We start from the raw sequence: 26,812 nt of genomic DNA, 5'->3' as shown, positions 1-26,812 counted from the left end.
ATGGCCACTCCCTTCCTTTAAGCCTAAAAGATTTGGGGGGGCTGAAGGGCAGGGGGAGCATCATAAACCTGTGGGGATGTGAATCTTGCTGTGTTTTCATTTCCTGTGGCCAAGCCAACTGTGACTGGAGCACCTTGCTGGAAGCAGGGTGTGGGATGCTGGGACAGACCCTGGGGCAGCACAGCTTTGTCCTTGTGCAGATACCCCAGTGCTGGGGCTGTGGGGCAGCAAAATGCACATCTCTGCTAATCCTTGATCCAGGAGCTCCGTGAGCTGATCCTGAAGTACCGGGAAGACATCATCAGCGTGAGGACAGCAGCAGATCACCTCGAGGAGAAGCTGAAGGCAGAGATCCTGTTCTTGAAAGAACAGATCCAAGCTGAACAATATTTGAAGGAAAATATAGAAGAAACTCTACAGCTGGAAATAGAGAATTGCAAAGAGGAAATAGGTGAGCAGGGGCAAAACAGTCTCAAAATAGGAATATTAGAAATTAATAAGATGCAAAGACTTGATTTTGTAGTAGACTTACCTGAATTCTAAATGCTGTCCACTTTTGATAGCAGAGATACCAGAGCTGTGCAGCTGAAAATAAAAGTACAATTATTTGTTTGCTTTTGAGGTACCTTTGATGTAACAGGAGCTTAATTTTCCTTTAAATATTAACAGAAGTAAACAGGGTATGAACAATTTCCCATGTTTCTTGCATTTAAGATTTAATATTCTTGTTTTTCAGCATCCATTTCCAGTTTAAAAGCTGAATTGGAAAGAATAAAAGTGGAAAAGGAGCAGGTAAGAAGCCCTTTCACTGAGATTTTTGGTGATGTGGGTTTTTTTTAATAAAAGTTTTTTTTTTTTCTTTCCTGTATTGATGCCAGTGTAGGAACAGGACACATTCATAGTTCTGTTCCTTAAAAGGTGTTTGATCTGTTTTATTAATCTGTAAGCTAAATATTGGATTAACTAATTCCTAACTCATACTAAGCTACATAACACTGACCTAAAATGTCAGGTTTGGACATTTTTCTCCAGCTCCAAAAATAAATAAATGGAGAGAAAGAGATGTTTTTCAGGTGTTTTCTCTGCCCCTGAAAGAGATTATTTGGGTGTGTTTCTGAGTCCCAGAAAGATACTTAGACTTCCTTATGGAGGGACCGTGGGAGATGGAAATGTTAGGAAGTGCAGTTAATATTTTTTTATGTTATTATACAGTTGGAAAGTTCTTCGCAGGAAAACCTGCAGCAGCTGGAGAGTTTGCAGGAGGCAAAGAACACTCTAGAAGAACAGCTGAAGAAGGAGACTGCAGCAAAGGTAGCTATGATGTCTGGATGTGAAGTGTATCTGCATCTTTTGTGATGAGCAGCTGTGTCAGAGAATGTGGCACTACCTAAGAATGAAAAAAAGAAGCTTTTGAATGTGAGTAAGAAACTGGCAGGGAAATAATCTCCTGTGGATGTGGTTTAAATCCTCACCCCTGTTTTCACTGGGACTTGTAAAGTGGTGGGTCTGAATCGCTGCTGACTTGAATATCCCTTGGATTGCCCTCCCAAGTGAGGCCTCAGGAACATTCCTGCCTGCTGAGAGCGTGGTAACCAAACCTTGGGCTGAATGCTTTGATGCTTTTGAAGCAGTGTTTTCTTGTGGTTGCTGTAGGAAGGGGCTCTGCTTCAGCACTCAAGTGAATTAATCATGGTCTAAGCACTTGTTCTCTGCCCTCTCTTGTTGTGGTTTTGGTTTTTTATGCCCTTTCCCCAAATGCTTTTCTGACTAAAGCTCAGGATGGCAAGACAGTTACACTTCCAGCAGCAAATTACTGCCCTTACCATGAACTTACTTCACTAAAACTCAGAACTCTGCCTTTGTATTTTGAGATCCCAGGTCATGGTTCTGTTAAAAGACTTTGGGCTTTTTCATGCTTTAACCAGTCTATTGACACCTGTTAATGGGTATTAGCCCCTGATTTTGCACTTTGGAAAACTGAGTTGTGGAAAGACTGGTGTAGTTTGTTGCCAAGACCCTGCGGATACTGTGCTGCTTTGCTCTGGTATCACCCTTTAATCAGTTTATACAAGCTGCTGATTTTCATTCAGTTCAAGCCTAAAGAATCTTTTCCTCCTCAGGCCAACCTTGAGCAGCTGGTGTTTGAAGAGAAGAACAAAGCTCAGCGGTTGCAGACTGAGTTAGATGTCAGTGAGCAAGTGCAGAGAGACTTTGTAAAGCTTTCTCAGACACTTCAGGTAAGAGAGTCCAATCAATGTGTGAGGGGCTACTTTAGTTTCATTATTTCTACACAGCTGTGTAAAGTAAGAAATGGCAGTTGTAAATTTCCTTATGTTGGTATTTATGATCTATTTTAGAATTTGTTAGTGTAATAAACTGATCAGGTACTCCTGATATGATATTATTATTAAAGCTATTGGGATTGTATTCTGATTACTGGGTTCCAGCCAATTTTCAGTTTTTGTACTAAAAGAAACTGTGTAGAGCCATAAATGATGGCTCTTCCAGACCTGTGTTTTTCCTTGTCCATCTCCTGATGTTTCCAATGTGATACTTTCATAGCAAATCATTCAAGTGCAAATATTTGAGGACAGAGTAAGGCACTGGTACTGTTTGATGTGAATATATGAAATGGTTCTTCAGGTTAACAGTTCCTGCTTTCTGTTTATACATCCCAACAGTCTTGTTCTTGTTATTGTCACTGTTGTTATCCTTGTATTTCCTTCACCAAGTGGAACTGTGGTTGATGTGAGACACCAAGAGGTGGCTGAAGGGAGGGGTTTTGTCAGGGGCGTCCCTGAGGCTGGTTCTGGTTTGTCAGGCTGTTCTCTGCTGCTGTGGTTTGTGCTCAGAGGGACTGTCTGTGCTTGGGAGGCCAGGCTGGACTGGGCTCACGTTCAGGGTCTGTGTTCCCAGGGTTTGCACCCCATTTATGTTCCAACTTTGCTCACAGAGCAGGTGCTGAATTTCAGCCCCCCATCTCCTTGGAGTCTTTGGCCAGGCTGCTCAGTGACACCCAGCAGAATTCAAACTACACATTTTCTGAGTCAGGCATTCAGGTTTACTTGGAAAATTAACCCCAGAATGTGGGAGGTTTGTTCACTGGACACAGTTTAGCTGGATGGATAATAGAGATCTGTGCTCTGTGGCTCTGTCTGTGTCTAGAGGGGTTGGTAGGACAAAGGAGACTGTTGAGTTGTCCTGTCTGGGGAAGTTGCTTCGTGTTAGTCATCATCTGCTCTGTTTTTGAAAGTCCTGCAGGCACTGGTTTATGCAGCTCTTAGAGGAAACATGGCCACCACTTTGAAGATGTGTGGTGGACTCTTCCACAGCTTGCAGGTAGTTTAGTAAACCTTCAGTATGAGCTCAGTAAGAATTGTAGCTCCGTGTTTTGTGTTTTCTTTCTGCCCTAAGCAGTTATTGCACATCAGGTTGTGTTCCAGTGTAAGCAGTGGTTTGTGCCATGTGCACTGTGCAGTGTGAGATGACCATCAAAGGAGGATTGTGGTTTCTTGGTGGGGTTATTCCCTTCCCTGGCCTTGTCAGTGAGAGCCTGGACAGGTACCCCTTGTGTGAGGGGTCCACTGGCCAAATTAGTTATGAGCATTTCAGAGGAAGGGCTAAAAACCACTTAAATGGTAGCTGGGAATTTATAACTGAAAGCCCAGATCCTATTGCAAAGAATGTGAAAATTTGAGTGTGATAAAGAAATCAATTGTGCTCTCTTTGCATTGATTTCACCACAGTTCTGATGGGCCCTTTTTCAGCATTTAAAAAATACTTTAAACTGGGTTATCAGCAAAGCAAGAAGTGAGCTTGGAAATGGGATGGTTGCTCCAAGAGTATTTCGGATGCGATCTTGAGAGGCTCCAAGGCACATTTTGGGCTGCTCCTTTACATTCTTCCTGGGAAGGTTTACTTTGCACATCTCCAGTCAGTGACTGGACATGAGACAAAACACAGAGTGATGGTGATGGCTGGAGCCCTGCAGGGAGTGGGGCTTTATTGTAAAATCACACCTGCCTCTTGTCTTCCTTCCTCCCATTCTTGGGCCCAGATTAAGCTTGTGCTCCCTCACCCCTTGCATTTCTTCAGCCCCTGGTGATGTTTGATCCCTCGGAGGCTCCCTTTGGGTCTGGGTGTGAGCTCTTGCAGCCTTTGCTGACTGCGGTGCCTCTGTTGGTTCCCTGCAGGTGCAGCTGGAGCGGATCCGGCAGGCAGATTCCCTGGAGAGAATCCGTGCAATCCTGAACGACACAAAACTGACGGACATTAATCAGCTCCCTGAAACATGACACCCTGATGGGCTCCGAGGCTGCGTCTGGGGTTTTTAACTCATCTTTATAGCAACATTAATTATTATTTAACTCTAACCGAGAGAGCAGAAGACAACAGAGGGGAGCAATGACTTAAGTTTTGTTTCTAGAGGGGGAAAAAGGTTTCGTACTGGGCAGGAAGAGAGCACAAGGGTGACTTGTAGTGTAGGAAGGAGAACTTTCTAATGGAAACACTAATGAGTGCAGTGTTTCGTGTTCCACTGAGTGGGATCAGTCCTTACATTCTGAAAAACTTCCCTCTTTCAGCCGACTTCGTAACCTAATATAGAGTTTTGGAACATATACCCCTGTCTTTCCCTCTGTCCTTTCCCCCACTACTGTGATCAAAGTAGCTGCTGGAAACTGTATTGTCCCTCCAAAATGTTGAAGAGCAAAGTGGTTGAAGTTTTTCTGTTCGAATAGTCAGTAACAGTATTCAGCTAGCAGAGAGAATGAGGTGTAGAGTATGCTGTATGAATATTTTATATTAAAATATGACTTTATTAGCAGGACACTGGATATTGATCTTATTTCATAACTCAGTACTTTTTTTTTTAAAACCATTGGCTCTGTGAAGAATCTGAATGCTGCTGAAATGTGGATATGAGTGAGCTGTGTATCTCCTGAACGGAGAAATGCTAATCCAAAAAAAAAAAGAAAACTGTACTGAGAATTTAGCTCCTTGCCATTTTTCTGTTGAATTCAGATACTGAAAGAAAAGCACAAGAAATGCACTGTTTTGTAATCTCTTTTCACAAATGTAATTTAGAATATGGACTACAACTGGTTGTTTCTCATCTCTAAAGCTGAGCAGTGCCTGGAATCCCTTCTCTGTGGGAAAAAAAAAAAACCAAAACCAAGCAAACAAACAAAAAACCCAAACAGAAAAAAGCTGGTAAAAGTCGTGTGCATGTCTGAGCATTGGCCTGAGGTGGTGCAGGTGTGCTCTGCTCTGGGGGTGACCCCAGGTGTGAAGGCAGGAGCTCTCTCTGGGGAAGGTGTTGAGGGCAGAATGAAGCTGTGGGCCCGACCCCTCTGCTGGGTCAGCCTCGTGTCAGGAAACAGGGAACCGCTCCCAGCCAGGGCACAGACGTGCAGGAGCTGCAGGATTGTGCTGCTGCAGCTTGGAGGGGACAGTGCAGCTCTTTGGTGTCCTGGCACTGCTCTGAGGTGGCTCCTGGGCTGCCCCCTGGTTCTGCTCCCAGACAGTTCAATTACACTGAGCAATGTGGCAGCAGAGGCAGGAAATTCTTGTGATCACTCAGTTGTCAGGTTTGGGTTTCTTGTTCTATAAATGTCCAGGGGTAAGATGAGCATTCCTCCTCCTCCTCCTCCTTCTCCTCCTCCTCCACTGCTGGAATTCCGTGCACGCAGCTGGATGGATTCCTGAACAGTTGCAGGTGTTGATGATCCTGATGGTACAGACCCAATTCTTGAACTTACAACTCAGTTAAAAGGAGGCTGAAGGAGCAGATCCCACTGTCCAAAACTTCTTAGTTTTTCCTCCATTCCTTGCTGTTTTTTCTTCACATACTTGGCCAGAGATCTGCTTTTCTTCATCACCTTCAAAAGTGACAGAAAATTCTCCAAACTGCAATGCACATGATATATTTTAAAGTGCTTAGATCCTATTTTTAGCAGTGTATATCCTGCTGCTGACATAAAGTCAGAACCAGTGGTTTTGAAGAGGAATGCCTTAAAAACAGCCAAAAAAGCATCATACAAGCTCAATTCCTTGCCACTCATTACAAGAATTAAAGCATTTTATTCATCCTAGCAATTAATTCCCTTTGTAATCCTGACACCCAAAAGTAATTTTTCTCACCTTAGTAATGACTAGACTAACAGATGGCAGAGCTCTCGTGTCTAAAGATGGTACTTTTGCATAAAGGTGACATTGAAGTGTGGCTTGGGCCTTCAGTTTTTGGCTATTACCAGATTAGGGATTTTTTAACCTTTCTCACTATTTGCTGAACTGTGGTGACAGCAGCTGAGTCCTGATGGATAAATCCAGGACCAGACGTTTTTCATTCAGTTTTCCAGTGGTTGGGTAAACTTTGGAGACAAAACTACAGGCCTTTAGTAGGAGCTACAGAGCAGAAAGGAAAGTGTTTTTCTCTGTTCCCACCCTCCCTTCCCAAAGCCAAATGTGTAACTGGTTACAGAGTTACTGTAACTGGTGACTACTTCACCTGTGCAGGAGGTGTAAGGGAGCCTCTTGTATGGCAAAACTACAGCACATCCTGTACCCTCTTCAGCAAGCTGAGCACTTGAGGAACTGCACCTTGAAGTCTTTCACAGTAAAATATTTTTTGGTTGTGTTTCTGGCTGGTCCAAGTGCAAGAGAGCAGGGGAAGGGCTGTTCCTGCCCTTGCAGCATCCCTTACTGGTCCCTGTGTCTGGCCTGTTCTCAGCAGCCCTGTCTGCTCTGAACACTCCTGGCTGTGGCTGGGTCAGAGGGTTTCAGGCAGTCCAGGGCTGGGTGGCTTTCCCTGGGTGTGTTTTTATGGCTCATTGGCACAGCTTTCCCCAGGTGTGGTGGTGTCAGGGTGAGGTCATGGCTGCAGGAAGGAGGCGAGCGGGGCAAGTGGTTTGGGCTCCTTCATAGCCCCAGCACCCATGGAGCTGTTCCCAAATGCAGATCTGCAGGCCTGGGGGGTGTGCACTGTTGGCTTTTCCTTGTTTGTCAACCAGGCACTGCACCAGTCCTGGAAGGAACTTCCTTTGGTTTGGGGAGGATGGGCAGGCAGTTCTTGCATGGTTATTTTCCTTTTCACCACCCTGTTCCACCTGTGCTCCTGTCTCAGTACCAGCTGTGACCATTTAAGTGTTGGAACACGGGTCACCTTTTTCACCAACTGCTCTAATGTCAGACTTTTAAACAATTCAGTTTGAAATTGGAACCCTGGATGTTCACAGAAGTGGTGGGAGATGTGCTCCCTCTGAACTGCTCTCCCTCATGGGGAAGGACAGCAAAGCTTCAGCAGCAGCAACTGAGCTTCTGCTGAACTCAGACTTCAAGGGGCCTTTAAAAGCAAAATAAGACAGTGTGTGCCAAATTTGCAGAGCAAATTTAAAAGACTGTAAATGAAGTGTAGGAAAAGCTCTTGGTGTAGATACTCACTGGATGATGGATGATGGTGTTACTGCTCATGAACATGAGAAAACAAATGCTCTTCCTTCCAGTTCTGGGTGTTGTGGAGCATGGCTGGGGCCGGGGTGGGTTCTCCTGGCTCAGGTGGTGTCACCTGCTCAGCTGTGACTCAGGGGCTGAGCTGTTGGTGGAGGCTCTGTCTGCATTGCTGTACCTGTATAGTCCTAACCTGTACAAAGTGTTCCTGCAGCATGTCTGGTACCCGCTCCCTCCCAGCAGCGCCCCCCGGCCCCCCTGCTGTGCCACGTTTTAGCAGTGCAGGAACTCCTGCCCCTCTGAGCTTCACCACGGCGCCTTTTCTAAGGGGAAGGGGGAGGGACAACAATTATTTATTGTCCACTAGAGTCTGTCTACAGCAGAGACTGAATTGGCCTTGAAATGTCAAGGGGGACTCCAGAGCCATCTTTTGCAAAAGGCAAACAGTGTTTGGAAGTCAATACTGCATTCCAGTGAGCCAAGCCATTGGTGTCCTGTGCAATCGTGGGTGTAGAATTCTGCTGTCTCCAGGATTCCAGTGTAACCATTTGTTAACTGTACTGAAGGTGTGTCCTTTATGGAGAAAGTGTTCCAAATTAAAAAAAGCTGCTGAAGTGTGTGCGTGCCCTGCTCTGGTCTTTCTCCTCTGCCCCCTGCCACAGACCTCCCCCCAGGGAACCCCTGATGGAGCAAGGGTGGGAGACTATCCCAGGATCACCCCAGGGAGCAGCAATCCCCACTCCTGGGGCAGCTGCAAGCATTTACCCTCTAACACCCTGAATATAAAACACCTGCAGCACATCCCCTTCCCCTGAGAAAAGCGAAAACCACAGCACTTGAGGAGTCTTATCAAAAGTATTTTATTTCACAATTCTTTACAAAATAAGTAAAAGGTGTTTTGTTCAACATACAAATGGTAAATATACAAGGGGGAAGACCAGGAACAGGTAAAGCTCATCCAGCCTCTCGCTGCAGGGTCCTCCCCAGGGACACTCAGAAGTTCACGTGGCTCCTGATGTCGTTGATCTGTTTCACCATCTCCCGGATGTGTTCTCCCCTTCAAGAAAAAATAACCCAAGTCAGAAGGCTGCAGGTCCCATCAGTGCAGAACTGAGCAGGAAGGGAAACACTTCAGATGGCAGCTTAAAGTGCTGCTGTCAAGAGCTGCAGATCCTGTGCTTCAGCCCCTCTCCCCAGGCACTGCCTCAGCCCCACCTGCTCACGGCTCAAGCAGCACCTGAGACACCTGAACTGAATGTGAGTGCCAGGGCCCGAGCTCTGCAGGAGCAGCCCAGCCTGCACTTACTCCTCTCTCAGGACAGCTTGGATGCACTTGCTCTGGTAGGCACTGAGGCTGATGCTGGGCTTGCGGGGGCTTCGCCCCTTCTCCATCTGCTTCTGTTGGTATTCCTTTTTCATTTTCACCTGGGAGTTGAGGAGAAAAAAGAAGGCCCCAGTCAGTGCTGGTCCTGCCTGTCACAGTGAAAGCTTGTTAATTACAGACTGCTGTGTTGTACTGCAATTAATCGGTTCTTTTTGGGTTCAAATCTGCCTGCTTTTGCACTTCCCACAAAGAGAAGAATGTCCCTGCCAGGCTGAGGATTGGGAAGCTCTCTGAGGGCTTACAGTGTGTGCAAATGTTCTCTCTGTGTTATCAGCAAGAGCCCAAAGCCCCTTTAGTACATCGTTGCTGATGAACACAAGTACAGCATCACATTGTTGGCAGGACTTGTCTGCCAGCACTGAGCAAAGAGCTGTCAGCAACCTCCCAGGTCATTCCTCCTCTCACCTGTCTGATAGCATTGCTCAGGTGCTGCAGCTGGTCATGGATTGTCTGCAGTTCCTTCTTCATATCCTTTTCAGTGTCAGATAGAACAGGAAGCTGAGAGTGGAAACTCCGAAGGACTTTCTTCATCCTTGAAAGCAAGAAATGTCTCTGAGTTAACTTCCCTGGTAGCCAGCTCTGCTCAAACACCTGCAGCCTGGTGCTTTGGCCATGCTTCCCAAGTCCCAGGGGCTTCACTTTCCCCTTCCAGCTGGTCTCAGGTGGCATTCTGAGCACGGGGCTGGCTCAGGCTGGGCCTGCAGACAAATCACACCAAGCCTCAGCACAGGGACTTTCAGAATCCCAGTCTTGGAACAAACCAGTGCAGCAGCTTCTGCCCACTCTGTTCTACCACACCTGCAAACTTTGTTCAACATCATGTGGAGTGAGGTGAAACGGAGCCCCCATGTGCACTCACCTGTTCATGATGTCTTCCTGCTTCTCTTTGGCTTCCTCATACTTGTCAGCCAAGCGCTCGGCCATTTCCCGCAGACTTTTCCTTAAGGCAAGGGAGGAACAGTTCCCTACTTCAGATTTACACACGGGACAGGCCAGGGTGTGGACATAGGACAAGGAAGCTGGAGAAGCCAGCTGGAGGAGGGAGCGAACCTCCAGGCTTCATTAGGGCTGGGAATGCCTTCATGTGTCACCTGTTTCATACAGGGTCTTGTCCCAGCCACCACAGGTGCATCATTCCTGAGCTTTGACTTGGAAAAGGAGACAGGTTCCACTCACCTCTCCTCTCGACAGTAATTCAGATCCTCCAGCTGTTTCTTTTTCTGCCCCCACAGCAACTTCACTCTGAAGTAAACACATACAAAAAATATCAAACCACTTGCAACCAGGTGAATCAGGATTTACACCACACAGAAAATGCTGGGAGTGGGAAGAGCTAAAGACACTGAACAGGGGGCAGTGGTGAGAAAAAACTCCCATTTTGTCCTAACTGTAAATAACTGACTATGATTTGAAGCAGCAGAGACTTAAGGCAATTCTCCTCTGTCAGGATTAGTGCTGAGGTCAGATTTCCTGCCACCCACAGGCCCAGGCAGGCAGACACCACCAAGAGAAAAGTATTTTATGTATGTGTCTATGTTTACCTTTTTTTTTTCTTCCTCTATGAGCCACTACAGAGACCAAGTATTACACTCGCCCCTACTTTGCCTGATAACTGCGTTTTAAGTTCTGGTATTCATTATTAGTTTTACATTTAGTATGTTTACTCATTCACCAGGATTAGCCCCACAGAGGAGGGTGAGTGCTCAGTACTTAGTGCTGCTGTGTCACACAGACATTGGCTAACACATTTTTATGAGAGTTTTGCATTACCTTTGCTGAATTTCCTCTTTTGCCAGGTCCTGTTTCAGTATATATTCCTCTCTGAACACCTGGGTGGCTCTGCTGAGGAGCTGAAGGCATTCTTCAGGGGGAGGAGCAGCATCTTTATCTGCAGATCTTAAGAGAGAGATTTTTGCAACCTTACTAACATGTTCCTTTGAAAGGCTAAACCACTCCCAGTGTTTATGGTAAGGGCTCGGGGGGGCTGTTACAAAAGTGAGGGATTACAATGGAATCCCTTTGCTAGAAATAATTTTTCTTATATGAGGAAATCCCAAGGCAACTTAAGATACTCCAAACCCAATGGGCCAAGTAATGAGCAGCTCATCAGCTGAAGGCAGCCCTGCTTTGAGCAGGAGGCTGGAGCCAGGCAATCCCCTCCCAGCCTGCACCATCACTGGACTGGATGCCATTCCCACACGGACAGAGGCCCCAGTCAGTGGCAGGAGCTGTGCCCCAGCACTGCCATGCCCATGGCAATGTGCTGTTCAAACAGGAGCTGGTGAACACCCACTGTTCCCAAGTGTTCCCACTTCAGGTGCCCCAGGAAGACACATTTGCTTACTTGAGATGCAGGGGGTTGGCAGAGCTGCGCTGCAGGATGCCCTGGATGTGCTTCTCAAAGGAATGCTCCGACTCGGCCACGATGCGCAGGGGGGACACGGTCAGGTCCTTGTCCTCTCTGGTGCACAGCAGGGGAGGGGAGGCAGGATGGACAGTGCTTCTGCCACACAACAGCACAGGGAGAACACAGTCAGACCAGGCAAACTGAAACCAGGTCAGAGCTTAACTGGTACTGAAGGTGAGGAGCTCATCCACTGGGGAACTCCTGTGTTACTGCAGGGGGTTCTAAAAGGAGCTGTTTCAGTTTTGTGGTAAATCCAGCCCTAGCAGGGTTGGTACAGCTCACATCCCCACACCTGCTTGGTCATGGCTCAAACTAGCAAGAATCGTCAATATCCTTTGGCTTAAGGAGAGAAAAGTTCCAGAACAAGGCAAGCAGGCACTGCAAGAGTAGCATGACCTTCTTCACCAAGCACCCTGCCCGGTCACTGCCCACCTGTGTGGAAACAGTGAAATAAACAAAAGGTCTGCAGGAGAACCTGATGGTAACACTGGCTCTGCTGGTGGTACCTGTCCTACATTAGTGTCCTGCCCAAGATAAGCTGAAAATGGTGTTCTCCCCTCAAGGCATTTATTTCATTGTGCAAATGCAGATTTACAGCACTCTGTATCTTTGCCACCACCTACAAAGAAAGTAACTGGAAGCACAAACTAAAATCCTACTTCTTTTTTCCCCTTTCATGCACACATAACCTCAGTAGCCCATTAAGAATATTCACACCACTGTAAAACCTCAACAATACCATCGAGAACATTTTTTTTGTCCTACTACTCACTAAAAGTGATGTGATTAATTATATCCCCTAAAAAGACCTTATCAGCAGTAGGTAACTACTCTAATAACACTTTAGTGCTCAGCCAGGGGCCATTCAGAAAGCAAAACTGCACTGTGTGTCCTAAGAGGTGCAGAAGCCTGGGGTGAAACAATCAAAGAATAATTGAAAAATAGGAATATCCTGTTTTGGTCCTTTCCATGCAGTCATGGACTTCAGCTGAGAACTCCGTACAAGAGAGGCCTTGTAATGCACTCATAGGTGTTGGTGATGCAAATCATTGTGGGCCCCAGGACGTCAGAAACGATCCAAAATCCTCTAATTGGAGCAGGCTGCCTGAAGGGAAGAACACAAAAAGCACCCAGTCAGGAAAGTTCTTTATTCCTGAAGCTGTGCACGTTCACTCTTTTGGAAGTGCTCCAAGGTCAGGTAAATGCAAGTGAAAATTCCTGCTGGTCTGACAGATGATTTTCAGACAGTAACACAAGAATTTAAGCTACTACCCTAACTGTGCATGAAGAATCCTCATACACAAATTGCTTAGTTGTATTATTTGAATTCTTTTGAGTTTACTTTATTACTTTAATGGCAAGAACGCAGCAAGATGACAAATCATAAGTATTTTCCATAGCAACTTCCTGATTTGAAAGCAATTGAGAAAGGGTTTGGTTTTTTACCTGCACGGCAGTGGTTTTGTACAAAGAATATGTTCAACAAAGCACTTCTGTTCTGCTCCCAGCTCTTGTAAACTGTCTTTGTCTTCCTCATCTACAGAGAGATGTGTCAAGCTGCATCAGATCCACTTTGCAGGGTGAGGGATTCAGTAGTACCTGCATCCACCAGCCTGTTACTGGCAGATGTTCAGCTGTTTCTCACTTCCCTCACTCACCTGAGCCAAGGAATTTGTGCAGTTTATTGATCCATGTCAAGCCCACACTGTGGACACCAGCTTCGTGTGTGCAGTGGTATCTAGAGGGACATTTGGGATCTGAAAGTGAAGCAGAAAATTTAAGAGTTGGCACTAAACTGGGAAAAACTCATCCTTCACACCTGCACTGCTGATCCTGTGTATCAACTTAGTGTCCAGTTGTCCAGTCAGCTCTAACATCTTAGTGCAAGTACCAGAAACAGAGCTACATGTGTTAGAGTCTAAAATACTGGTGAGTTGTTTTGAACCCTTCCTATCACTCCTCATCTGTATCAATCAGATCAGTTTTCAATGGCAGATTATTAAAACTAGCAGACCAGCATTCTGACAAGCTGCTTGTTCCCAACACCTGCACACTTCATCCTGCCCACAATTCCATGGGATAAGCAGGTTCTTCCATCAGGATCACCCTCCCCACAGCACTCCCTCACACTCACAGGTCAGCACAGATGCAGCAACTTCTCCTTTATAACCCTCAGCTGACAGGGGCTAGCACTGCATGACCCTGTGTAATCTGCCCTCAAGCCAACACTGGAGCCCCTCCCAGGCTTGCTCCTTCCACAGCTGTATTGAGGGCATCTGGCAAATCCTTACTCTAATCCCCCTGTTTGTCTGACACCAACAAGAACATGCAAATAGCTGGATCCTAAAAGCCACAAGATGAACAACAACCCTACCTCGATGCAGCTTGATTGGGCAAGAGAAGTCAGACTCCAAAGGATCTTCTTCATCTCCTGTTGCCAGTTTGAGTGCAAGTTCCAGCTCAACACATTCAAACACATACAGGGAAGGAATAAGATCGGATCTTGGGTCCCAGGACTTTTCTGACTGTAAAGAGTATTGTGAATTCTTCTGTGAGACATCATTTAAATAGGAGTTCCAACATGAACAGCATCAAGAAAGAGTTACATGGCAAGGGTTTTAACTATCAAGGAATGTAGTTTAAATTTACTTAAAAAAAATTAAATCAAACCCAGAGTTTCTTAGAAAATCCTCTTTAAATTAGATTATAGTAAGTTTGATTAAAAACTGATCAACTGTCATGGTACACAGGACTGAGATTTAAAATAGAAGTGTCAGAGAGCCACAGGGACTAGCTGAAGAAGGAGGAAGACTCACTACTTCATTCCAAAAGAATGCAGCTTTGGCACCTGGCACACACTTCCAGGCACCCTGCCAGCTTGCAGCCAGGAACTTGGATTAAAGAAACAAAAATTCTACAGAAAATAAACCAAACCAAGGCAAGGTACCTGCTCATCATCCTCTTCTCCATCCAGCACCACACAGTGATAGAGCATCCCCGACTCGGTGGCAATGACCAGGATGTTTGGAACGCAGGGCAGGCACAGCACGGCGCAGGCGTCGTAGCCGTAGTTGTCCTCGGCAGCCGGGTGCATGGGCAGGGGGCCCAGCAGCTTCCCGAGGCTGCCAGCGCTGCAAGGAACACAGGTGTGCTCACAGCACCAGCTCTGCAAAAGGGGACTTCCCATGGCTGTCAAACAACCCCATGGCTTGGAGTTCTGAGTCCCACTAGACTGCTGCAGATTATGAGTCTGACTGCAGCTCCTAGGGGAAGATCTCAGGGGGAAATTGGAGCTCATTTTATTATATTTTATGCTTTGAAAGCAACCAAAGCTACACTGCAAAAATTCATGAGGAAATATTTTCATACATGAACACAAAGTACTCAAGGAAAGCTCAGTATAATTATTACTTAACTGGTTTCTTGCACTTCACATTTTGTGTTGTGGCATTTCTCTGGGCAGAGCTTTAGATGGACTGAGGCCATCTCACTGCCTGCAGACAGATCTGCTCAGTGCAGAGGCACACAGTGCTGTTTCTAACCCAAGTACCACAGTTTAATATTCAGCTACACAACATCTAACTTGTAAGTCTTGCACCATCTTCTCAGTTTTATAAAGTAATACCTTTTTCTATCACGTTTATATTCTCGATTAATCATCCTGACTTTTCACTGCAGAACGTGCCTGTGAACCCTCTAAGCTCTTCAAATATTCTTTCTCCTAAGATGCCCCTGGCTCAGTGAGCCTCATCCAAAGCTAAGGATGTCTGTGCTGGGAACTGAAGGCCACAAAATACACTTAACAGCCTTAGACCCACTGATCTTTTCACAGCCCCACGTCTTCATATCAGATTTCTCATGGTAAATAATGCATAGTGGCATAGTGGATTCTCAGCAGTGGAAACTGCACCTATAATGTCTGGATGAGAAAGGACAACACACTGCTTTTGGATTCCAGGCTATTAGCACTGCCACAGAGACAGGACAGGCTGCAGTACAACATAACTCAGCCCAGCATCCCTCACAGTCCCAGCCAAGCTAGGACTCTCTCACCCTAGCACTGTACAAACACCCAAGCACCCCGTGAGCCCTGAGGGTAAGACCCTACCTCTGGAGCAGGCTGATGTAGGTGAGGAAGGTCTCTCCATTCTCATACAGAATGTACAGGGGGTAGCCCAGCACCTCCTCGCTGCCGCGCTGGCCCAGGATGTGCTTCGGCACCGGCACCTGAGGCCCGAAGTCGAAGGCCACGGCTGTCTCCCCCAGGGACGCGGTGTAGGCTCTCCTGGGACAGGGCACAACGAGCTGGGCTCAGCAAGGACTGAGAGCACAATGTTTAACATGGTCCTGAGGGATGTGCTGTCAACCTCCTGCCAAACCCCTGGCCAGCAGTGCCACGTGCCACTGCCAGCAACGAAAGGGTGTAAGTGACATCCTTCTCCCGGCTCATCAGTTCTGCAGTGCCCCCACAGCTTCAGAGGATAAAAGAGGTGTTCTGGTCCTTCCTGGGAGGCACATCACTGCATGGTGCAAGATTTTCCTTTCCAACCAGGCCAAGAGGAAAATAAAAAGATGATCTATTTTCTACATTCCTCACTCAAAACCCCCTCCTTAAGCCCATCTTAAAGTCAACGGGTGTTTTCAAACTGCTGCTCTGACAAACACTTGACTGTACAGTTTGTCACCACTTTGTTTTAGAGGGATGGGGGAGAGGAGAGAGAGAGGAAAGGAAAAAGGGAAAGGAAAAGAGAAAAAGGAGAGAGAAAGAGAAAGGGAGAGAAAGAAAGAGAAGGAGAGAGAAAAGGAAAAGTGCAGGTACTGTGCTATGAAGAATTGCTAGCACTGAAGAATTCAAATCAGATTTTCAGGCAGATTTATCACTTATTACTTAAAAACACAACTGAGAATACTGAGCTTATTCTGCAAAAGCATTTCAAAATATAAGAAGCCACACCAACCCTTTTTTGATTGTAAGAGTCTCCTCCTCGGTGTCCGAAAGCGCAATCACTTTGATGGGTGTCTGAGGCACCTTCAGACTGTAGAACCTGGAGGAAAGAAACAGCAGCCACATTCATTCTGCTGGCAGTGCTGCACATTCCCTGCTGATGCAGGAACATCAGCTGCTCTCAGCCTGAAACTCCTCCCATCCTAGTTTGTTATTGCTAACTGGTAAGAATGGCAGGATGCAAACATCCAGTGACAAATCAAGACTGGGCATGACAAAAAAATCCACTTCAGATAATCCAAAAATGGGTTTTACCTTATGGTGTTATCTGATGTCAAAAGCACAATGTGGGGCTCCAAGGTGTCGCAGGGGTACCAGGCTGCATGCTTTAACGTCAGGGATGTCGAGCTGGTGAAGAACCGTTCCGCAATAGGAATGGTGCTGGAATACAGAGCAGAAACTTGCACTGTGAGCAGAAGCACACAAGCTACTTCTAAAGGGAAGTGGGGGCAAGAAAAGCTAGAGACACTGAAAAGGTTTCAAAGTCTTTATCTGTACTATTCTGAAAGTTGGAGAGGCAGCTTTAACTTGAACCCTTTGCTATTTTCCCCCAGACATCTGCTTTTAGCTGCCACAGCTGAAAGACACCAGAGAAGCTGCCCCATCTCTGGAAGTGTCCAAGACAAGGTTGGACAGAGCTTGGAGCAACTTGGTCTAATGGAAGGTGTCCCTGTCCATGGCAGGGGTTGGAACTTGCTGGCCTTTAAGGTCTCTTCCAACCCAAACCATTCCATGATTCTGTGAAAGGCCAGAGAATACTAGAGGAGCATCTTGCTTCTCAGCAATTGGAACAAGTTTGGAAGGTCACTTGATAATCAGCAAATACTTGAGCCAAAATAACTTCATTTGTGACTGTCCCACAACCCAAATACAACCTGTCCCTTCCACCAGTGTCTTCTGTATCTGTCTAACGCCAAGAAAGGGAGGCTGTGGAGGAAGAGTGGCAGGACGAGGATGTCATCAACCACCTGAGGTCTCACCCACCTACAGTTCACCGTGGATTTCCCACCTTCAAATTCGGAATTCTTGCCCCAGCGTTTGGGCAGCTCCAGCACCATGAGCCCCTTGGTACCAATGAGCGCCACATGGTGCTGGGCGGGGCTCAGCAGCGTCTGGTGCACCTCGAAAAGGGGCGGGTTTATGCACAGAAGGGTCTGAAAACAGATGTTACAGGGAAGCACAAGCTGTTCAAAGCGCTCACGGAAGTACAGCTCATCTTTATTCTGGATGGTGATTTACACGGCACGGAATGAGGCACAACCCGGCTCCATGGCACAAAGCAGTGGATTCCTTGGAGAAAGACCCCCCCCCGGGGCGGGCTGGGGGGATAATGAACCGCCCAGCGGCCTTCAGAGAGCAGACCCCCTCAGCCCCGCGCCCACCATGGCTCGGCTCTCCTCCCCTCACACCTCGCATCCCCTCACATCCCCCCCGCCCTCTCCACACGGCCCCTTCATCCCCTCACGGCCCCATCACACCCCTCTTCCCTCACGGTCCGCCCAGCCCCTCACACCCCCTCCTCTCCTCACGGCCCCTCACACCCAGCCCCCTCCCTACACGACCCCTTATCCCCTCATACCCCAAACACCCCCTCACCCCTATTCCCTTACACAGCCCCTCCTCCCCTCAATTCCCACCGCCGGCCCCTCATCCTCTGACGATCCCCTCCCACACCCCTCTCCCGCCGCCCCTCGGCGCGGGCCGCACCTGGTATCGGCCGAGCGCGGCGGGGTCGGTGCCGCCGAGGCGGCGCAGGCCGATGGCGAGCAGGGCGGCGGCGGTCCCGTCCCAGAGCAGCAGGTCGGCGCCCAGCCCGCACAGGAGGTCGCGGAGCCGCGGCGGGCGGGAGGCGGCGGGCGCGCGCTCGCGGAGGCGGCCGAACAGCGTGTGCTGCGGCAGCGCCGCGCGCCACTGCTCCGCCGGGCCGCACTCGGCCGCCATCGCCCCGCGCCGCCGCCGCCCTGACGTCACCGCCCGCGCGGCCAATCGCCGCCGCCGCTCGCCGCGGGCATGGGACTACATTTCCCGGCGAGCCCCGCGGCTCCGGCGCGCTGCGGGCCCGGGGCGATGGAGGCGCCGGTGCAGCGGCACCGAGCGCGGTACAAGAGCCCGGGCGGGCCGCCCTGGAGGGAGATGTACCGCAGGGTGAGCGGGGAGGGGGCTGGGAGGGGGGACATGGGCTTCCTCCTCCTTTGGACCCCGTTCGGTCTCCCGGGGCCGGCCGCACTGGTCCCGCTGGAGCGGCTGAACGCGTTCCGAACTCCCTCTGCGAGCCGCCAGCGTTGCCCCCGGTAGAAATTGTCATCCAGCTGCCCTGCAGCCTCTCCGGGACATGGCCGGCCCTCACCGCCTCCCGCCCCCTGCCCCGTGTCGCACCCCCCGGGGCCTCCCCCCAGCACCCCACCCTCCCCGTGTCCCCCTCAGGGATTGCCGGTGTCTCGGCCCCCCGGGACACGGCTCCTCCGCGGTGTCACCCCCCGTGTCCCTCTCAGGGATTGTCGGTGTCACAGCTCCTCCACGGTGTCACCCCCTGCGTCCCCCGCCATCCCCCCGTGTCCCCCCGAGCCGGCGCTGACGCTCTCCCCTCTCCCCAGCGCTGCATGGAGCGGCTGAGGAGCAGCCGGGCCAAGCTGCTGGACCGGTACCGGCAGGCCGGGGACGGGGCGTGCGGGGCGGCCCCGGGCGCGCTGCTGGTGCAGGAGGTGATGGAGCAGGAATGGCAGGAGCTGCGGGATAGGCTGCCCGGCCTCCGCGGAGAGGAGCCCATGGAGCAGGTCAGTGCTGGGTCCCCAGCATCAACGCCACGTGTGTGATACAGGGGTATCAAATGCAGCTCCCTGCGGGTCTGACTTCAGCCTCTCGCTGGAGCTGACAAAGCTCAAGAGCTGCAGGGTGCCCCAGTTCTACAGCTCAGGCAGGGTGTTGAGCTGTGAAAGTGCCTTTGGGCCTATGAGTGGGTAACTTCCTTATTTCCTCCACAAACAGCCTGTGGATCACAGCAAAGGGTTGGTTTGCTCATCTGTGCTTTTTATAGCTGTCTGTCACTTCCCTCTCCTGAGAATGGGAATGAAACCTGAATGCCTTGGAATGAAACCTGAATGCCTTAAAAAGCAAATTTTTGGACAAGCTGTGCTTGGATCCATTCTGGCTGGCTTTACACATGTGATTACAGTACAGCTTGCTTCCTACAGTGCATGGGTTTGCAAATACAAGGATTTACTAGACAGGAGAATAACAGTGAATTTATGTTGCTGTGACAGCTCAGTCAGGTGCTGGAAGTGAGAAAGTGGCTGGAATGGGAGGATCACTGACTGATTCACCTTTTAGATGCTGGAGGACCCTGATGAGCTGGCAGTGCTGGAAGAGATCCAGCAAGAACTGATCTTGCAAGGTAAGACCTTTACACATTTTCTGACTCTTACTTGATATGTAATATTTCTGACTTCCTAGTAATGCAGAATAGCTGAGGCTGCACTCCTTGCTTCTAGCAAACCACGTGATATAGGGGAAGAGCCTCCTTAGAAGTTTTGAGGTATTGAAACCTCTTCTCACAGTTTTAAGAGTTCAAGGGGCATTTTAAGGTCTCTGAGAGAGGCCAGAGAAACAGGACTGAGATGTCTGTGAGCTCTAGGAACCTTTATAAATCAATCCAGAATGTTTCTAAAGTGCTGATAGGAAAGTAGAAAGACCCATATGAGACCAGCTGAGCCATAGGAAAAACTGGATTGGCAGGAATGATTTCACCAAGTGTAGAAATCTAACTCAAAGGAATTAAAGTTCTTAGAAACTTGTATCCAGCCCAGCCTGCATCTGCCCAGCAGCTTTGCCTGTGCTGCCCAGGCACTCCCTGAGGCAGTTTTGCTGTGCTGTGTTGTTGCAGAGCAGTCGGTTATCGAGGAGTACGAGCGGAGCCTGCGCTTCGATGAGGAATGTCTCAATGCCATGCTGGACGGCCTGGATGCCACTGACAGGGTCATCTGCCCAGTATGTAGGAAGTAAGAAAGCCCTTGGCATTGGAATCAGATTCCCCACTCCCCTGCAGCAGTTTGGGCTTAGAAATGGGCGGAGAGAGGCTGCTATTCATTTCAACAAAATAAAAGCGCCTGAACAATGATCTAAATCTAATGGGGGGAGGTGTTTGGGTTTTCCTGGTTTGGGTTGGTTTTTTTTTTTTGCTAAAATCTACCCTTGTTCTGGGTGTCATGATGCTCATTGTTTGCTCTTGCCAGGAATAACCTGACTGTGAAGGCTCACTTGGTTTGTTGCCAGTGTGGATTGTACATCAGCACACAGGTAAGCTGCACTGTGGCACGTTGTGTGTGGGACCTCTGCTGCTGCAGAGGCAGCTTTAAGCTACAGACAGGAACTTTAGCTGACTTTTAATCAATTATTCCCAGGATATGACAGAAGGGAAGCTTCAGTCACTTCTGGAAAGCACCTTGACAGAGCACAGTCAGAGGTGCTTGCACAACCCTGAGTTCACTGTCACCACTGGCATGGAGGAGGAAGCCAGTCTGCTCATGAGCTGCCCGGTGAGTGTAAATGTCAGGTTCCTGGAAAGGATCCCTGCTTAGATCCATGTCTCAATTACATGGGCAGAAACCACAAGTCCATTGATCCCAAGGGTTTGTGTGGCTGTCTTTTCAAAAAATTCCTTGGAAATGGCTTTACCTTTGACCACCAGTAACCACAAAAGAGAAGTTCCAAAGTACACACCTTTAACTGCTGGATTAGGGAATCTTTCAAGGACCTGTCAAATTTAGTGCCCTAACTTCAGCCAACAACTTCTATGGCAGCTGGTGAGGGGTCAGTAGCTCTGACCGAGGAAGCTGTGACTGGTCTGGAGAGATGGTCCCGAAAGGAATCGTCTTCCCGAGGCCCGGTGTCTTCCCTCAGCCGCTGGCTGGAGGGCCCGTGCAGGGGCTGTCAGCTCTTTAGTGATTGTCAGCTCGTGATTCCAGCTCAGCTCTGCAGGGCAGCCTCCAGGCCAGACCAGGGAGAGAGAGACAAGAGGCCCATAGAGCTGTTCTGCACGAGGGAGCTTTATTGGTCCAGCGAAGGGGAGGCCAGGGACGAGCATCTCTCTCTCTCGCAGGGGCAGGGGGCCAGCTTTATAGGGATACAGGGGGTGGGTGCCAGAGGGTAAGGGCCAATGGGTCACAAAGGATCTGCATAGGGTCTCCCAGAGATTCTGGGTCTGTCTTCTTCTCGCCACAACTGAAAAGTGGCTCCCTTTCCAGGGGAGTCCTGCTGGGAGGTTAAGCACTCTCCTTATCTCAGCAGACCCCACAAACTTCTAAGTCTTGTGTGCACCATCTGTTCAGATAAGTGGTTCTTGAAGAAACGTTTTAAAAATTACCTGTTCAAGTCTCCTCAAAAGCTTCATGCAGGTGTCTCAGAGAACACACAGCAGCCCTTTGGCTCAAGCTAGAGCTGGTACTTGCTTTGCTATGTAAAACCAGTGTGAGGACAGCGTTAAGGACAGAGCATTTCAAATAGAGCCATGGAATTGTTTAAGTTGGAAAATACCCCTAAGATCAAGTCCAATCATTCCTCCAGCACTGCCAAGGCCATGCTGACCCATGTCCCCAAGTGCCACATCTACATGTCTTTTAAATCCCTCCAGGGATGGTGACTCCAGCACTGCCCTGGGCAGCCTCTACCAGTGCTCAACAAAACTCCTTTGTGAATTTTTTTCCCTAATCAAGAGTTTTTCCTGTTCAAATAGTTTTGAACTTTTAACATTAACACAGCTTCTCTGGTCAACTTTTTTGTGAAGGTCTGTGACTCCTGGACGATTCTCCTCTAAGTTGATTCAGCTGCTGCTTTACTTCTGAAAGACTTCAAGACTAAACTTCACCCAGAGCTGCTAGGACTCTTGTGTACATACTTCTAACTGCTGTGTCAAAAAGACACTTCAAAAGGCAGTAATATTGCCTTGACCTGCACTTTTAATCACACAGGACATGTTTTGAAATAAATATATTTAGTTTATTTTGGCCTTGGTGTTGTCTTTAATGCTGCATCAGTGATCTCACAACTCATGCTAGACTTCAGCTTTCTCTGTGAGCTTAAATAAACTTAAACCTTAAATAAACTAACTAAATAAGCTTAAATAAACTTAAATAAAGCCTTCAGGCAACAATTGGAGGCACCAGTTTAAGTAGAAGTGCTTCTGCCATCAGCAACCATCACTACCCCAAGGCCTCTCTGAGCAGCTCTGGCACAAACACTGCCCTCACTTTCATGGCAGCTCTGGTACAGCAGGAAGAAGAGAAAACACCCTTTTCAGTGATATGTTGAACAGTTTTTATTCTCCACATTCATTCTTAATTGTACAAAACCTCCCATGCAGGGCAAGGCAATTCTGGCTCGTAGCGTCAGAGAACTTGATTGGGGCTGCGCCATCACTACACATCCCAAATCCAAGTGAGAATCCTCATTCTCCCATTCTCCACCTTCCAAGTTACTTACTCCCTGTATCCACTGTGAAGATATATTTGGGTATTGCTGGATGAAGCAGCACTGTGGAATACCCACACTTGAAGCTAAGTTTCCTAGCCTGACCTACTGACATTTGACAAAGCTTTTAAGGTCTTCAAGGAATTTAATGTACTCCTGGTGCTCCAGGGCAGTGCTGAGCTCTATTAACTCATCAGCAAAGGTGTTGTCCACTCCTCGGTCAGCCAGGAAATCCATCAAGTGATCGTAGAGAGCCTGGAGCAAGGAACAGAAAACTTTCTTAGTGGAACACACCTGGATAGGGGGTGCATTAAAATGGCCCCTGGCAACTGGCACTTCCTCACAGGAAAATCAGGCCCAGCTCCCACAGGCGGGCAGGCCTGACCTTGGGTGAAACATGGGAATGGAAAGGACCATGGAACAGGTCATAAAAACCCAAACCCAACACTACAAACGAGCTGCACCCTGGAGATGATCCCCAGACTGTGGGAGTCCCCAGGGGAAGTCTGTCAAGGATGACACAGGCCAAGCTCTGCCCATCCCCTCTACCCAGGGGTGAACTGTTAAACACTTTGGAAAGGTATCTGATGTACAGGTTTGTTTGAAAGGCTTAAATCTGTTACAGTCACAAACTTTGCTTTTTCCTTTTCATATACATTTTTAATTAATTCCCTGTCTTAGGACAGGGAGAGGAAAAAAAGAATAATCAGTGTAGCATGTTCTACAGCACACTGAGCAATTTTAACATGAATGCTTCTCAAGGGGATACACTCTAGGACTTACTCCTACATTCAGTTTTAAACATATGACAGCCTCAAACTAAAAACTGAAGCTTCTGAAAGCCTGGCATTGAAAATATAAGAGAAGAACAGGGATTCTTGTGCCTATTTTTAGTGTTACAACTGTAACAGACCTGGAAAACCAGGACACAATGTATTTTATCAGCTACCACACTCAGATGCCTTTATCTACACATGGTATCTGATAAGCTACATTGTTAAACACACAGATCAAAAGATGGTTAACAAGTGTCAAAGCATCTCCAGAGTGCGATTCCCCGCTGGGAAATCAGCCTGCAAAACCTGGAAAGGAAGAAGTTCCACCTGTCTGTCCTGATTCCTGGTGATGCCACCAACACTGCACGACCCTGGGACCAGGAAACAGCCTCGGTCTGCAGCAGAACCACCAGCTCAGAGGCAGAGCAGGGGCAAGCGCTGTCTCAGACATCCAGACAGGTCTAATTCCCAAGCCAGGAGCAGAGGGACAGCCAGGTGAGGTGAGCTGTGCTGTCTGTGGCTTTTAGCAGCACCTACCCAGTCAAGGGAATCCGTGTTGAGGGTGTAGTTGGTGTCCTTCCAGTCAGCTTCTCCCGTGGGCTGGAAGCTGACCTCCCGAATTGTGAAAATATCACTTTCTTCCTCTCCTTCATGTCCAATCTGAGACAGGAAAACAGATGCAAGACATGCAGTTAGCTCCAATTAGTGGGCAGACTCAGCCAGCTCATCCCCAGGCTGGGAATACCTCAGGAAAAGCCCCGAGGCCAGACAAGCTGTGCCTCTCCCCTCTCAACACGTGCTTGACAAGCACGGACATGCACAGAACACAGGAAATCCTCCAGGGTTGTGCTGCCAGAAGGCACCTGATGTAAATCAGCAGCCTGAATTTTACAAATATATAAAAAACCTCTTCTCTGTGTTTCTAAATATGTCTTCCCATGTCTGCCTCACTGTTGTCAGCCAGGAGTGGCTGTTAAACATCTCTTAACATTTACAGAATAAACCACAAATACTCAGTGTGAGCAAAAGCTCTCAATTTTATTTTCTCCCCTCCTTTTTTTAATCCCTACTTCTCTACTGTAATTCTATAAACAGCCCAATAAGCAGCTGATCAGAAATTCCAGGGCAGGATGTGAGGAATGCCATGGAACATTTCCTCCCCACTGTTCTTGCAAACATAAAGCCTTTTTTTTGTGATTAAGAAAAAGAAGGAAATAAGAGGAGACTGGATATTGTGCAGATTCAGAAAAGCAAGAGATTACAAAGAGCAGTTAAATCCAACAGGGGCACAGTGATACTCACCTCATCTTCAGGGTAATGGCAGTCAAGCACAAGGGTCTGTTTTGTATCATCTTTTATTACTTCCACAACAAAGTTTGGAGTTGATGTAAGTTCAGGCTAAATAAGAGAACAGTTGCATCAGCACTGGAATCTGAACAGCAGCCAAAGCAATCACAGCACAGCCCAGCAACACAGCCCATCCAGCACTGGGTATTCCCTGACACCTTCCTCTATCCCAGGTTGCTCCAAGCCCCGTCCAACCTGGTCTTGGACGCTTCCAGAGATGGGGCAGCCACAGCTGCTCCGGGTACCCTGTGCCAGGGACTCCCCACCCTCACAGGGAACAATCTCTCCCAGTATCCAATCCAGCCCCACTCCCTGTCAGTTAAAAGCCATCCCCCCTTAACCTGTCACTCCATTCCCTTGTCCAAAGTTTCCCTCTCCCAGTCTCCTGTAGCCCCTTTTGGTACTAGAAAGTGCTAGAAAGTCTCAGAATTCCTCTAATTTCTCCTCATAGACCCCTCCCACCCTGCTCTGCCTTTCTGCAGCAGAGAGGAAGGTCACACCCAGGGGACAGGCAGCCCTGGAAAAACTGCATTTTGTGACTTAATGCTCCCAAATATCAAGTAAAGGTGAGAAAAAGCCCCAACACTTGAGAGCAAGGCTCCAGCTTCCCTAAGGCAAGATTCCAACTTCCCTCTGTGTCACCAACATTAACGCACATTAAGGCTAAGTTACCTCCTGCTCATCAGGCTTCTGCTGTTCCTGCGTGTCTTCTTCAGCCGAGGGTGGAATGCTGTTATTGATGTTGAATGTTACCGTTATCCTGCAGAAGAAACAGAAACAATTCGTTTGAACACAGCCAAAAAATGCCCATCAAAATGCGTCTTTTAAGCCCTCATTCAGAATTCACAGTGTGAACAAAACCAGGTGCTGCAGTTAAAGACACACCTGAGAGAAGCTGCTCCCTCCAAGTTCTCTCACTTCTTCAATTTTTACTGAACTGTTATTTTTAAAGCAGGAAGACCATGTGAAACTTTGTAACACAACACACAGTAACAAACTGCAGTGAAAAAAGTGCCTTTGGCCCAAAGTGGTAAAATAAAGAGCCTCTGCCCCGTGTAGTTTGGGGCATGAGCACATGGAGAAGCCTGGTCACTGAGACCCACCCACCCTCGGGTGCTGGGGACCCTTCCCAGACCCCACTTACTTCTCCCCCGCGATCTTCCGCACCAGCTTGGCCTCCGTGCCATGGACCTCCAGCTCCCACCCCCCGGACACCTTGGGCAGGGACTTGTGCTTCTGGATCTTCTTCTCCTCCTTGATCTCATCTGTCAAGAACTGCGCAAAGGCTTTGTCTCCTGGCAAGGAAAGAAAACAGGGTTAGGGAAGGGGAGGGTGAGGGAGAGGGGAGGAATCAAGGAAAGGGGGAGGTAAGGAAAGGGGGGTAAGTTCAGGGAAAGGGGTGGGGGGAGGGAAAGGGGTGTTGGTGAAAGGAAGGTTGGAAAACAACAAAAGGATAGTTAGGGAAAGGGGGGTAAGAAAAGAGGAGAGTAAGAAAAGGTGAGGTAAGAAAACGGAAGGTTAAGGAAAGGGGGGATGGGGTTAAAGGAAGGAGGGGTAGGAAAAGGTGGTTCGGGAAAACGGTGGTTTGAAAAAAAGGGGGTTAGGGAAAGGGGGTTTGGGGAAAAGGGAGTTGTGAAAAAGGGGGTAGAGAAGGGAGTGTAGAGGAAAAGGGGCTTAGGGGATGACGGAATTTAGGGAAATAGGTGGTATAGGGAAAACGGGGATTAGGGAAAGGTGGAGTTGTCTTAGGGAAAGAGAGGGTTAGGGAAAGAGAGGGGAGTAGGGAAAGCCCCCCGCCCCACGTGCTTCCCAGGGCGGAGCGGGGTGCAGCGCCCGTGCCCGCCCCGCGCCCTCTCAAGGGCGGCCCCGCTCCGTCCCCTCTCCCCGCTCCTTCCCCGCAGGTCCCCGCTCACCCTCGGTGTGCAGACCGCCGCACCCGCAGGACACGCGGCCGGCCGAGCCCCGCCGCGGCCGCAGCAGCGCCG

At 48.6% G+C, this 26,812-nt stretch overlaps 4 protein-coding genes across 5 annotated transcripts in view; 2 read left to right on the top strand and 2 right to left on the bottom strand.

Annotated features, from left to right (window-relative positions):
• Positions 1-8,063, top strand: part of RABEP1 (rabaptin, RAB GTPase binding effector protein 1) — a 47,062-nt gene extending 38,999 nt beyond the window's left edge. Inside the window, exons 14-18 of the mRNA XM_042025968.1 lie at positions 262-451; positions 737-792; positions 1,213-1,311; positions 2,121-2,237; positions 4,194-8,063. Of these exons, the coding sequence (XP_041881902.1) occupies positions 262-451; positions 737-792; positions 1,213-1,311; positions 2,121-2,237; positions 4,194-4,295 (564 nt within the window). The 3' untranslated portion in view covers positions 4,296-8,063. The remainder of the gene's footprint in view (positions 1-261; positions 452-736; positions 793-1,212; positions 1,312-2,120; positions 2,238-4,193) is intronic.
• Positions 8,064-8,290: 227 nt separating this feature from the next.
• NUP88 (nucleoporin 88) lies at positions 8,291-18,189 on the bottom strand. The gene is made up of 17 exons (XM_042025967.1): positions 17,950-18,189; positions 17,227-17,396; positions 16,498-16,623; positions 16,196-16,282; positions 15,346-15,522; positions 14,185-14,368; positions 13,612-13,762; positions 12,896-12,994; positions 12,684-12,774; positions 12,241-12,342; positions 11,175-11,333; positions 10,601-10,726; positions 10,007-10,072; positions 9,690-9,770; positions 9,236-9,362; positions 8,753-8,871; positions 8,291-8,503 (listed from the first exon to the last, which is right to left on the bottom strand). Exons 1-17 carry the CDS (start codon positions 18,181-18,183, stop codon positions 8,440-8,442), a joined length of 2,163 nt encoding a protein of 720 aa, XP_041881901.1. The 5' UTR covers positions 18,184-18,189; the 3' UTR covers positions 8,291-8,439.
• Positions 18,190-18,264: 75 nt separating this feature from the next.
• Positions 18,265-22,236, top strand: RPAIN (RPA interacting protein). 2 transcript variants are annotated; one of them, XM_042025966.1, is made up of 7 exons: positions 18,269-18,387; positions 18,837-19,016; positions 19,570-19,633; positions 20,123-20,237; positions 20,472-20,535; positions 20,640-20,774; positions 22,022-22,236. In XM_042025966.1, the coding sequence occupies exons 1-7, from the start codon at positions 18,310-18,312 to the stop codon at positions 22,049-22,051; spliced, it is 666 nt and encodes a 221-aa protein (XP_041881900.1). In that variant the 5' UTR covers positions 18,269-18,309; the 3' UTR covers positions 22,052-22,236. The 2 variants fall into 2 exon arrangements, 1 of the variants encoding a protein (XP_041881900.1); XR_006015673.1 differs by lacking the exon at positions 22,022-22,236 and having other exon boundaries at positions 18,265-18,387; positions 20,123-20,226; positions 20,640-20,663.
• Positions 22,237-22,537: 301 nt separating this feature from the next.
• On the bottom strand, positions 22,538-26,810 carry LOC121663847 (complement C1q binding protein; the record flags this gene model as incomplete). The annotated part of the gene is made up of 6 exons (XM_042026586.1): positions 22,538-22,959; positions 24,018-24,140; positions 24,783-24,878; positions 25,500-25,587; positions 25,972-26,122; positions 26,741-26,810. Coding segments are annotated over 6 exons (678 nt in total), but the record flags the coding sequence as incomplete, so codon positions are not given.
• Positions 26,811-26,812: the final 2 nt, after the last annotated feature.

Source organism: Corvus kubaryi, unplaced genomic scaffold, assembly GCF_017639235.1.
Source record: "Corvus kubaryi isolate FWS band 111438036 unplaced genomic scaffold, C.kubaryi_AGA036_p1.0 37284, whole genome shotgun sequence".
NCBI lineage: Eukaryota > Metazoa > Chordata > Aves > Passeriformes > Corvidae > Corvus > Corvus kubaryi.
The sequence above is the reverse complement of the archived record's forward strand: the minus strand, read 5'-3'. Positions and strand labels throughout refer to the sequence as shown.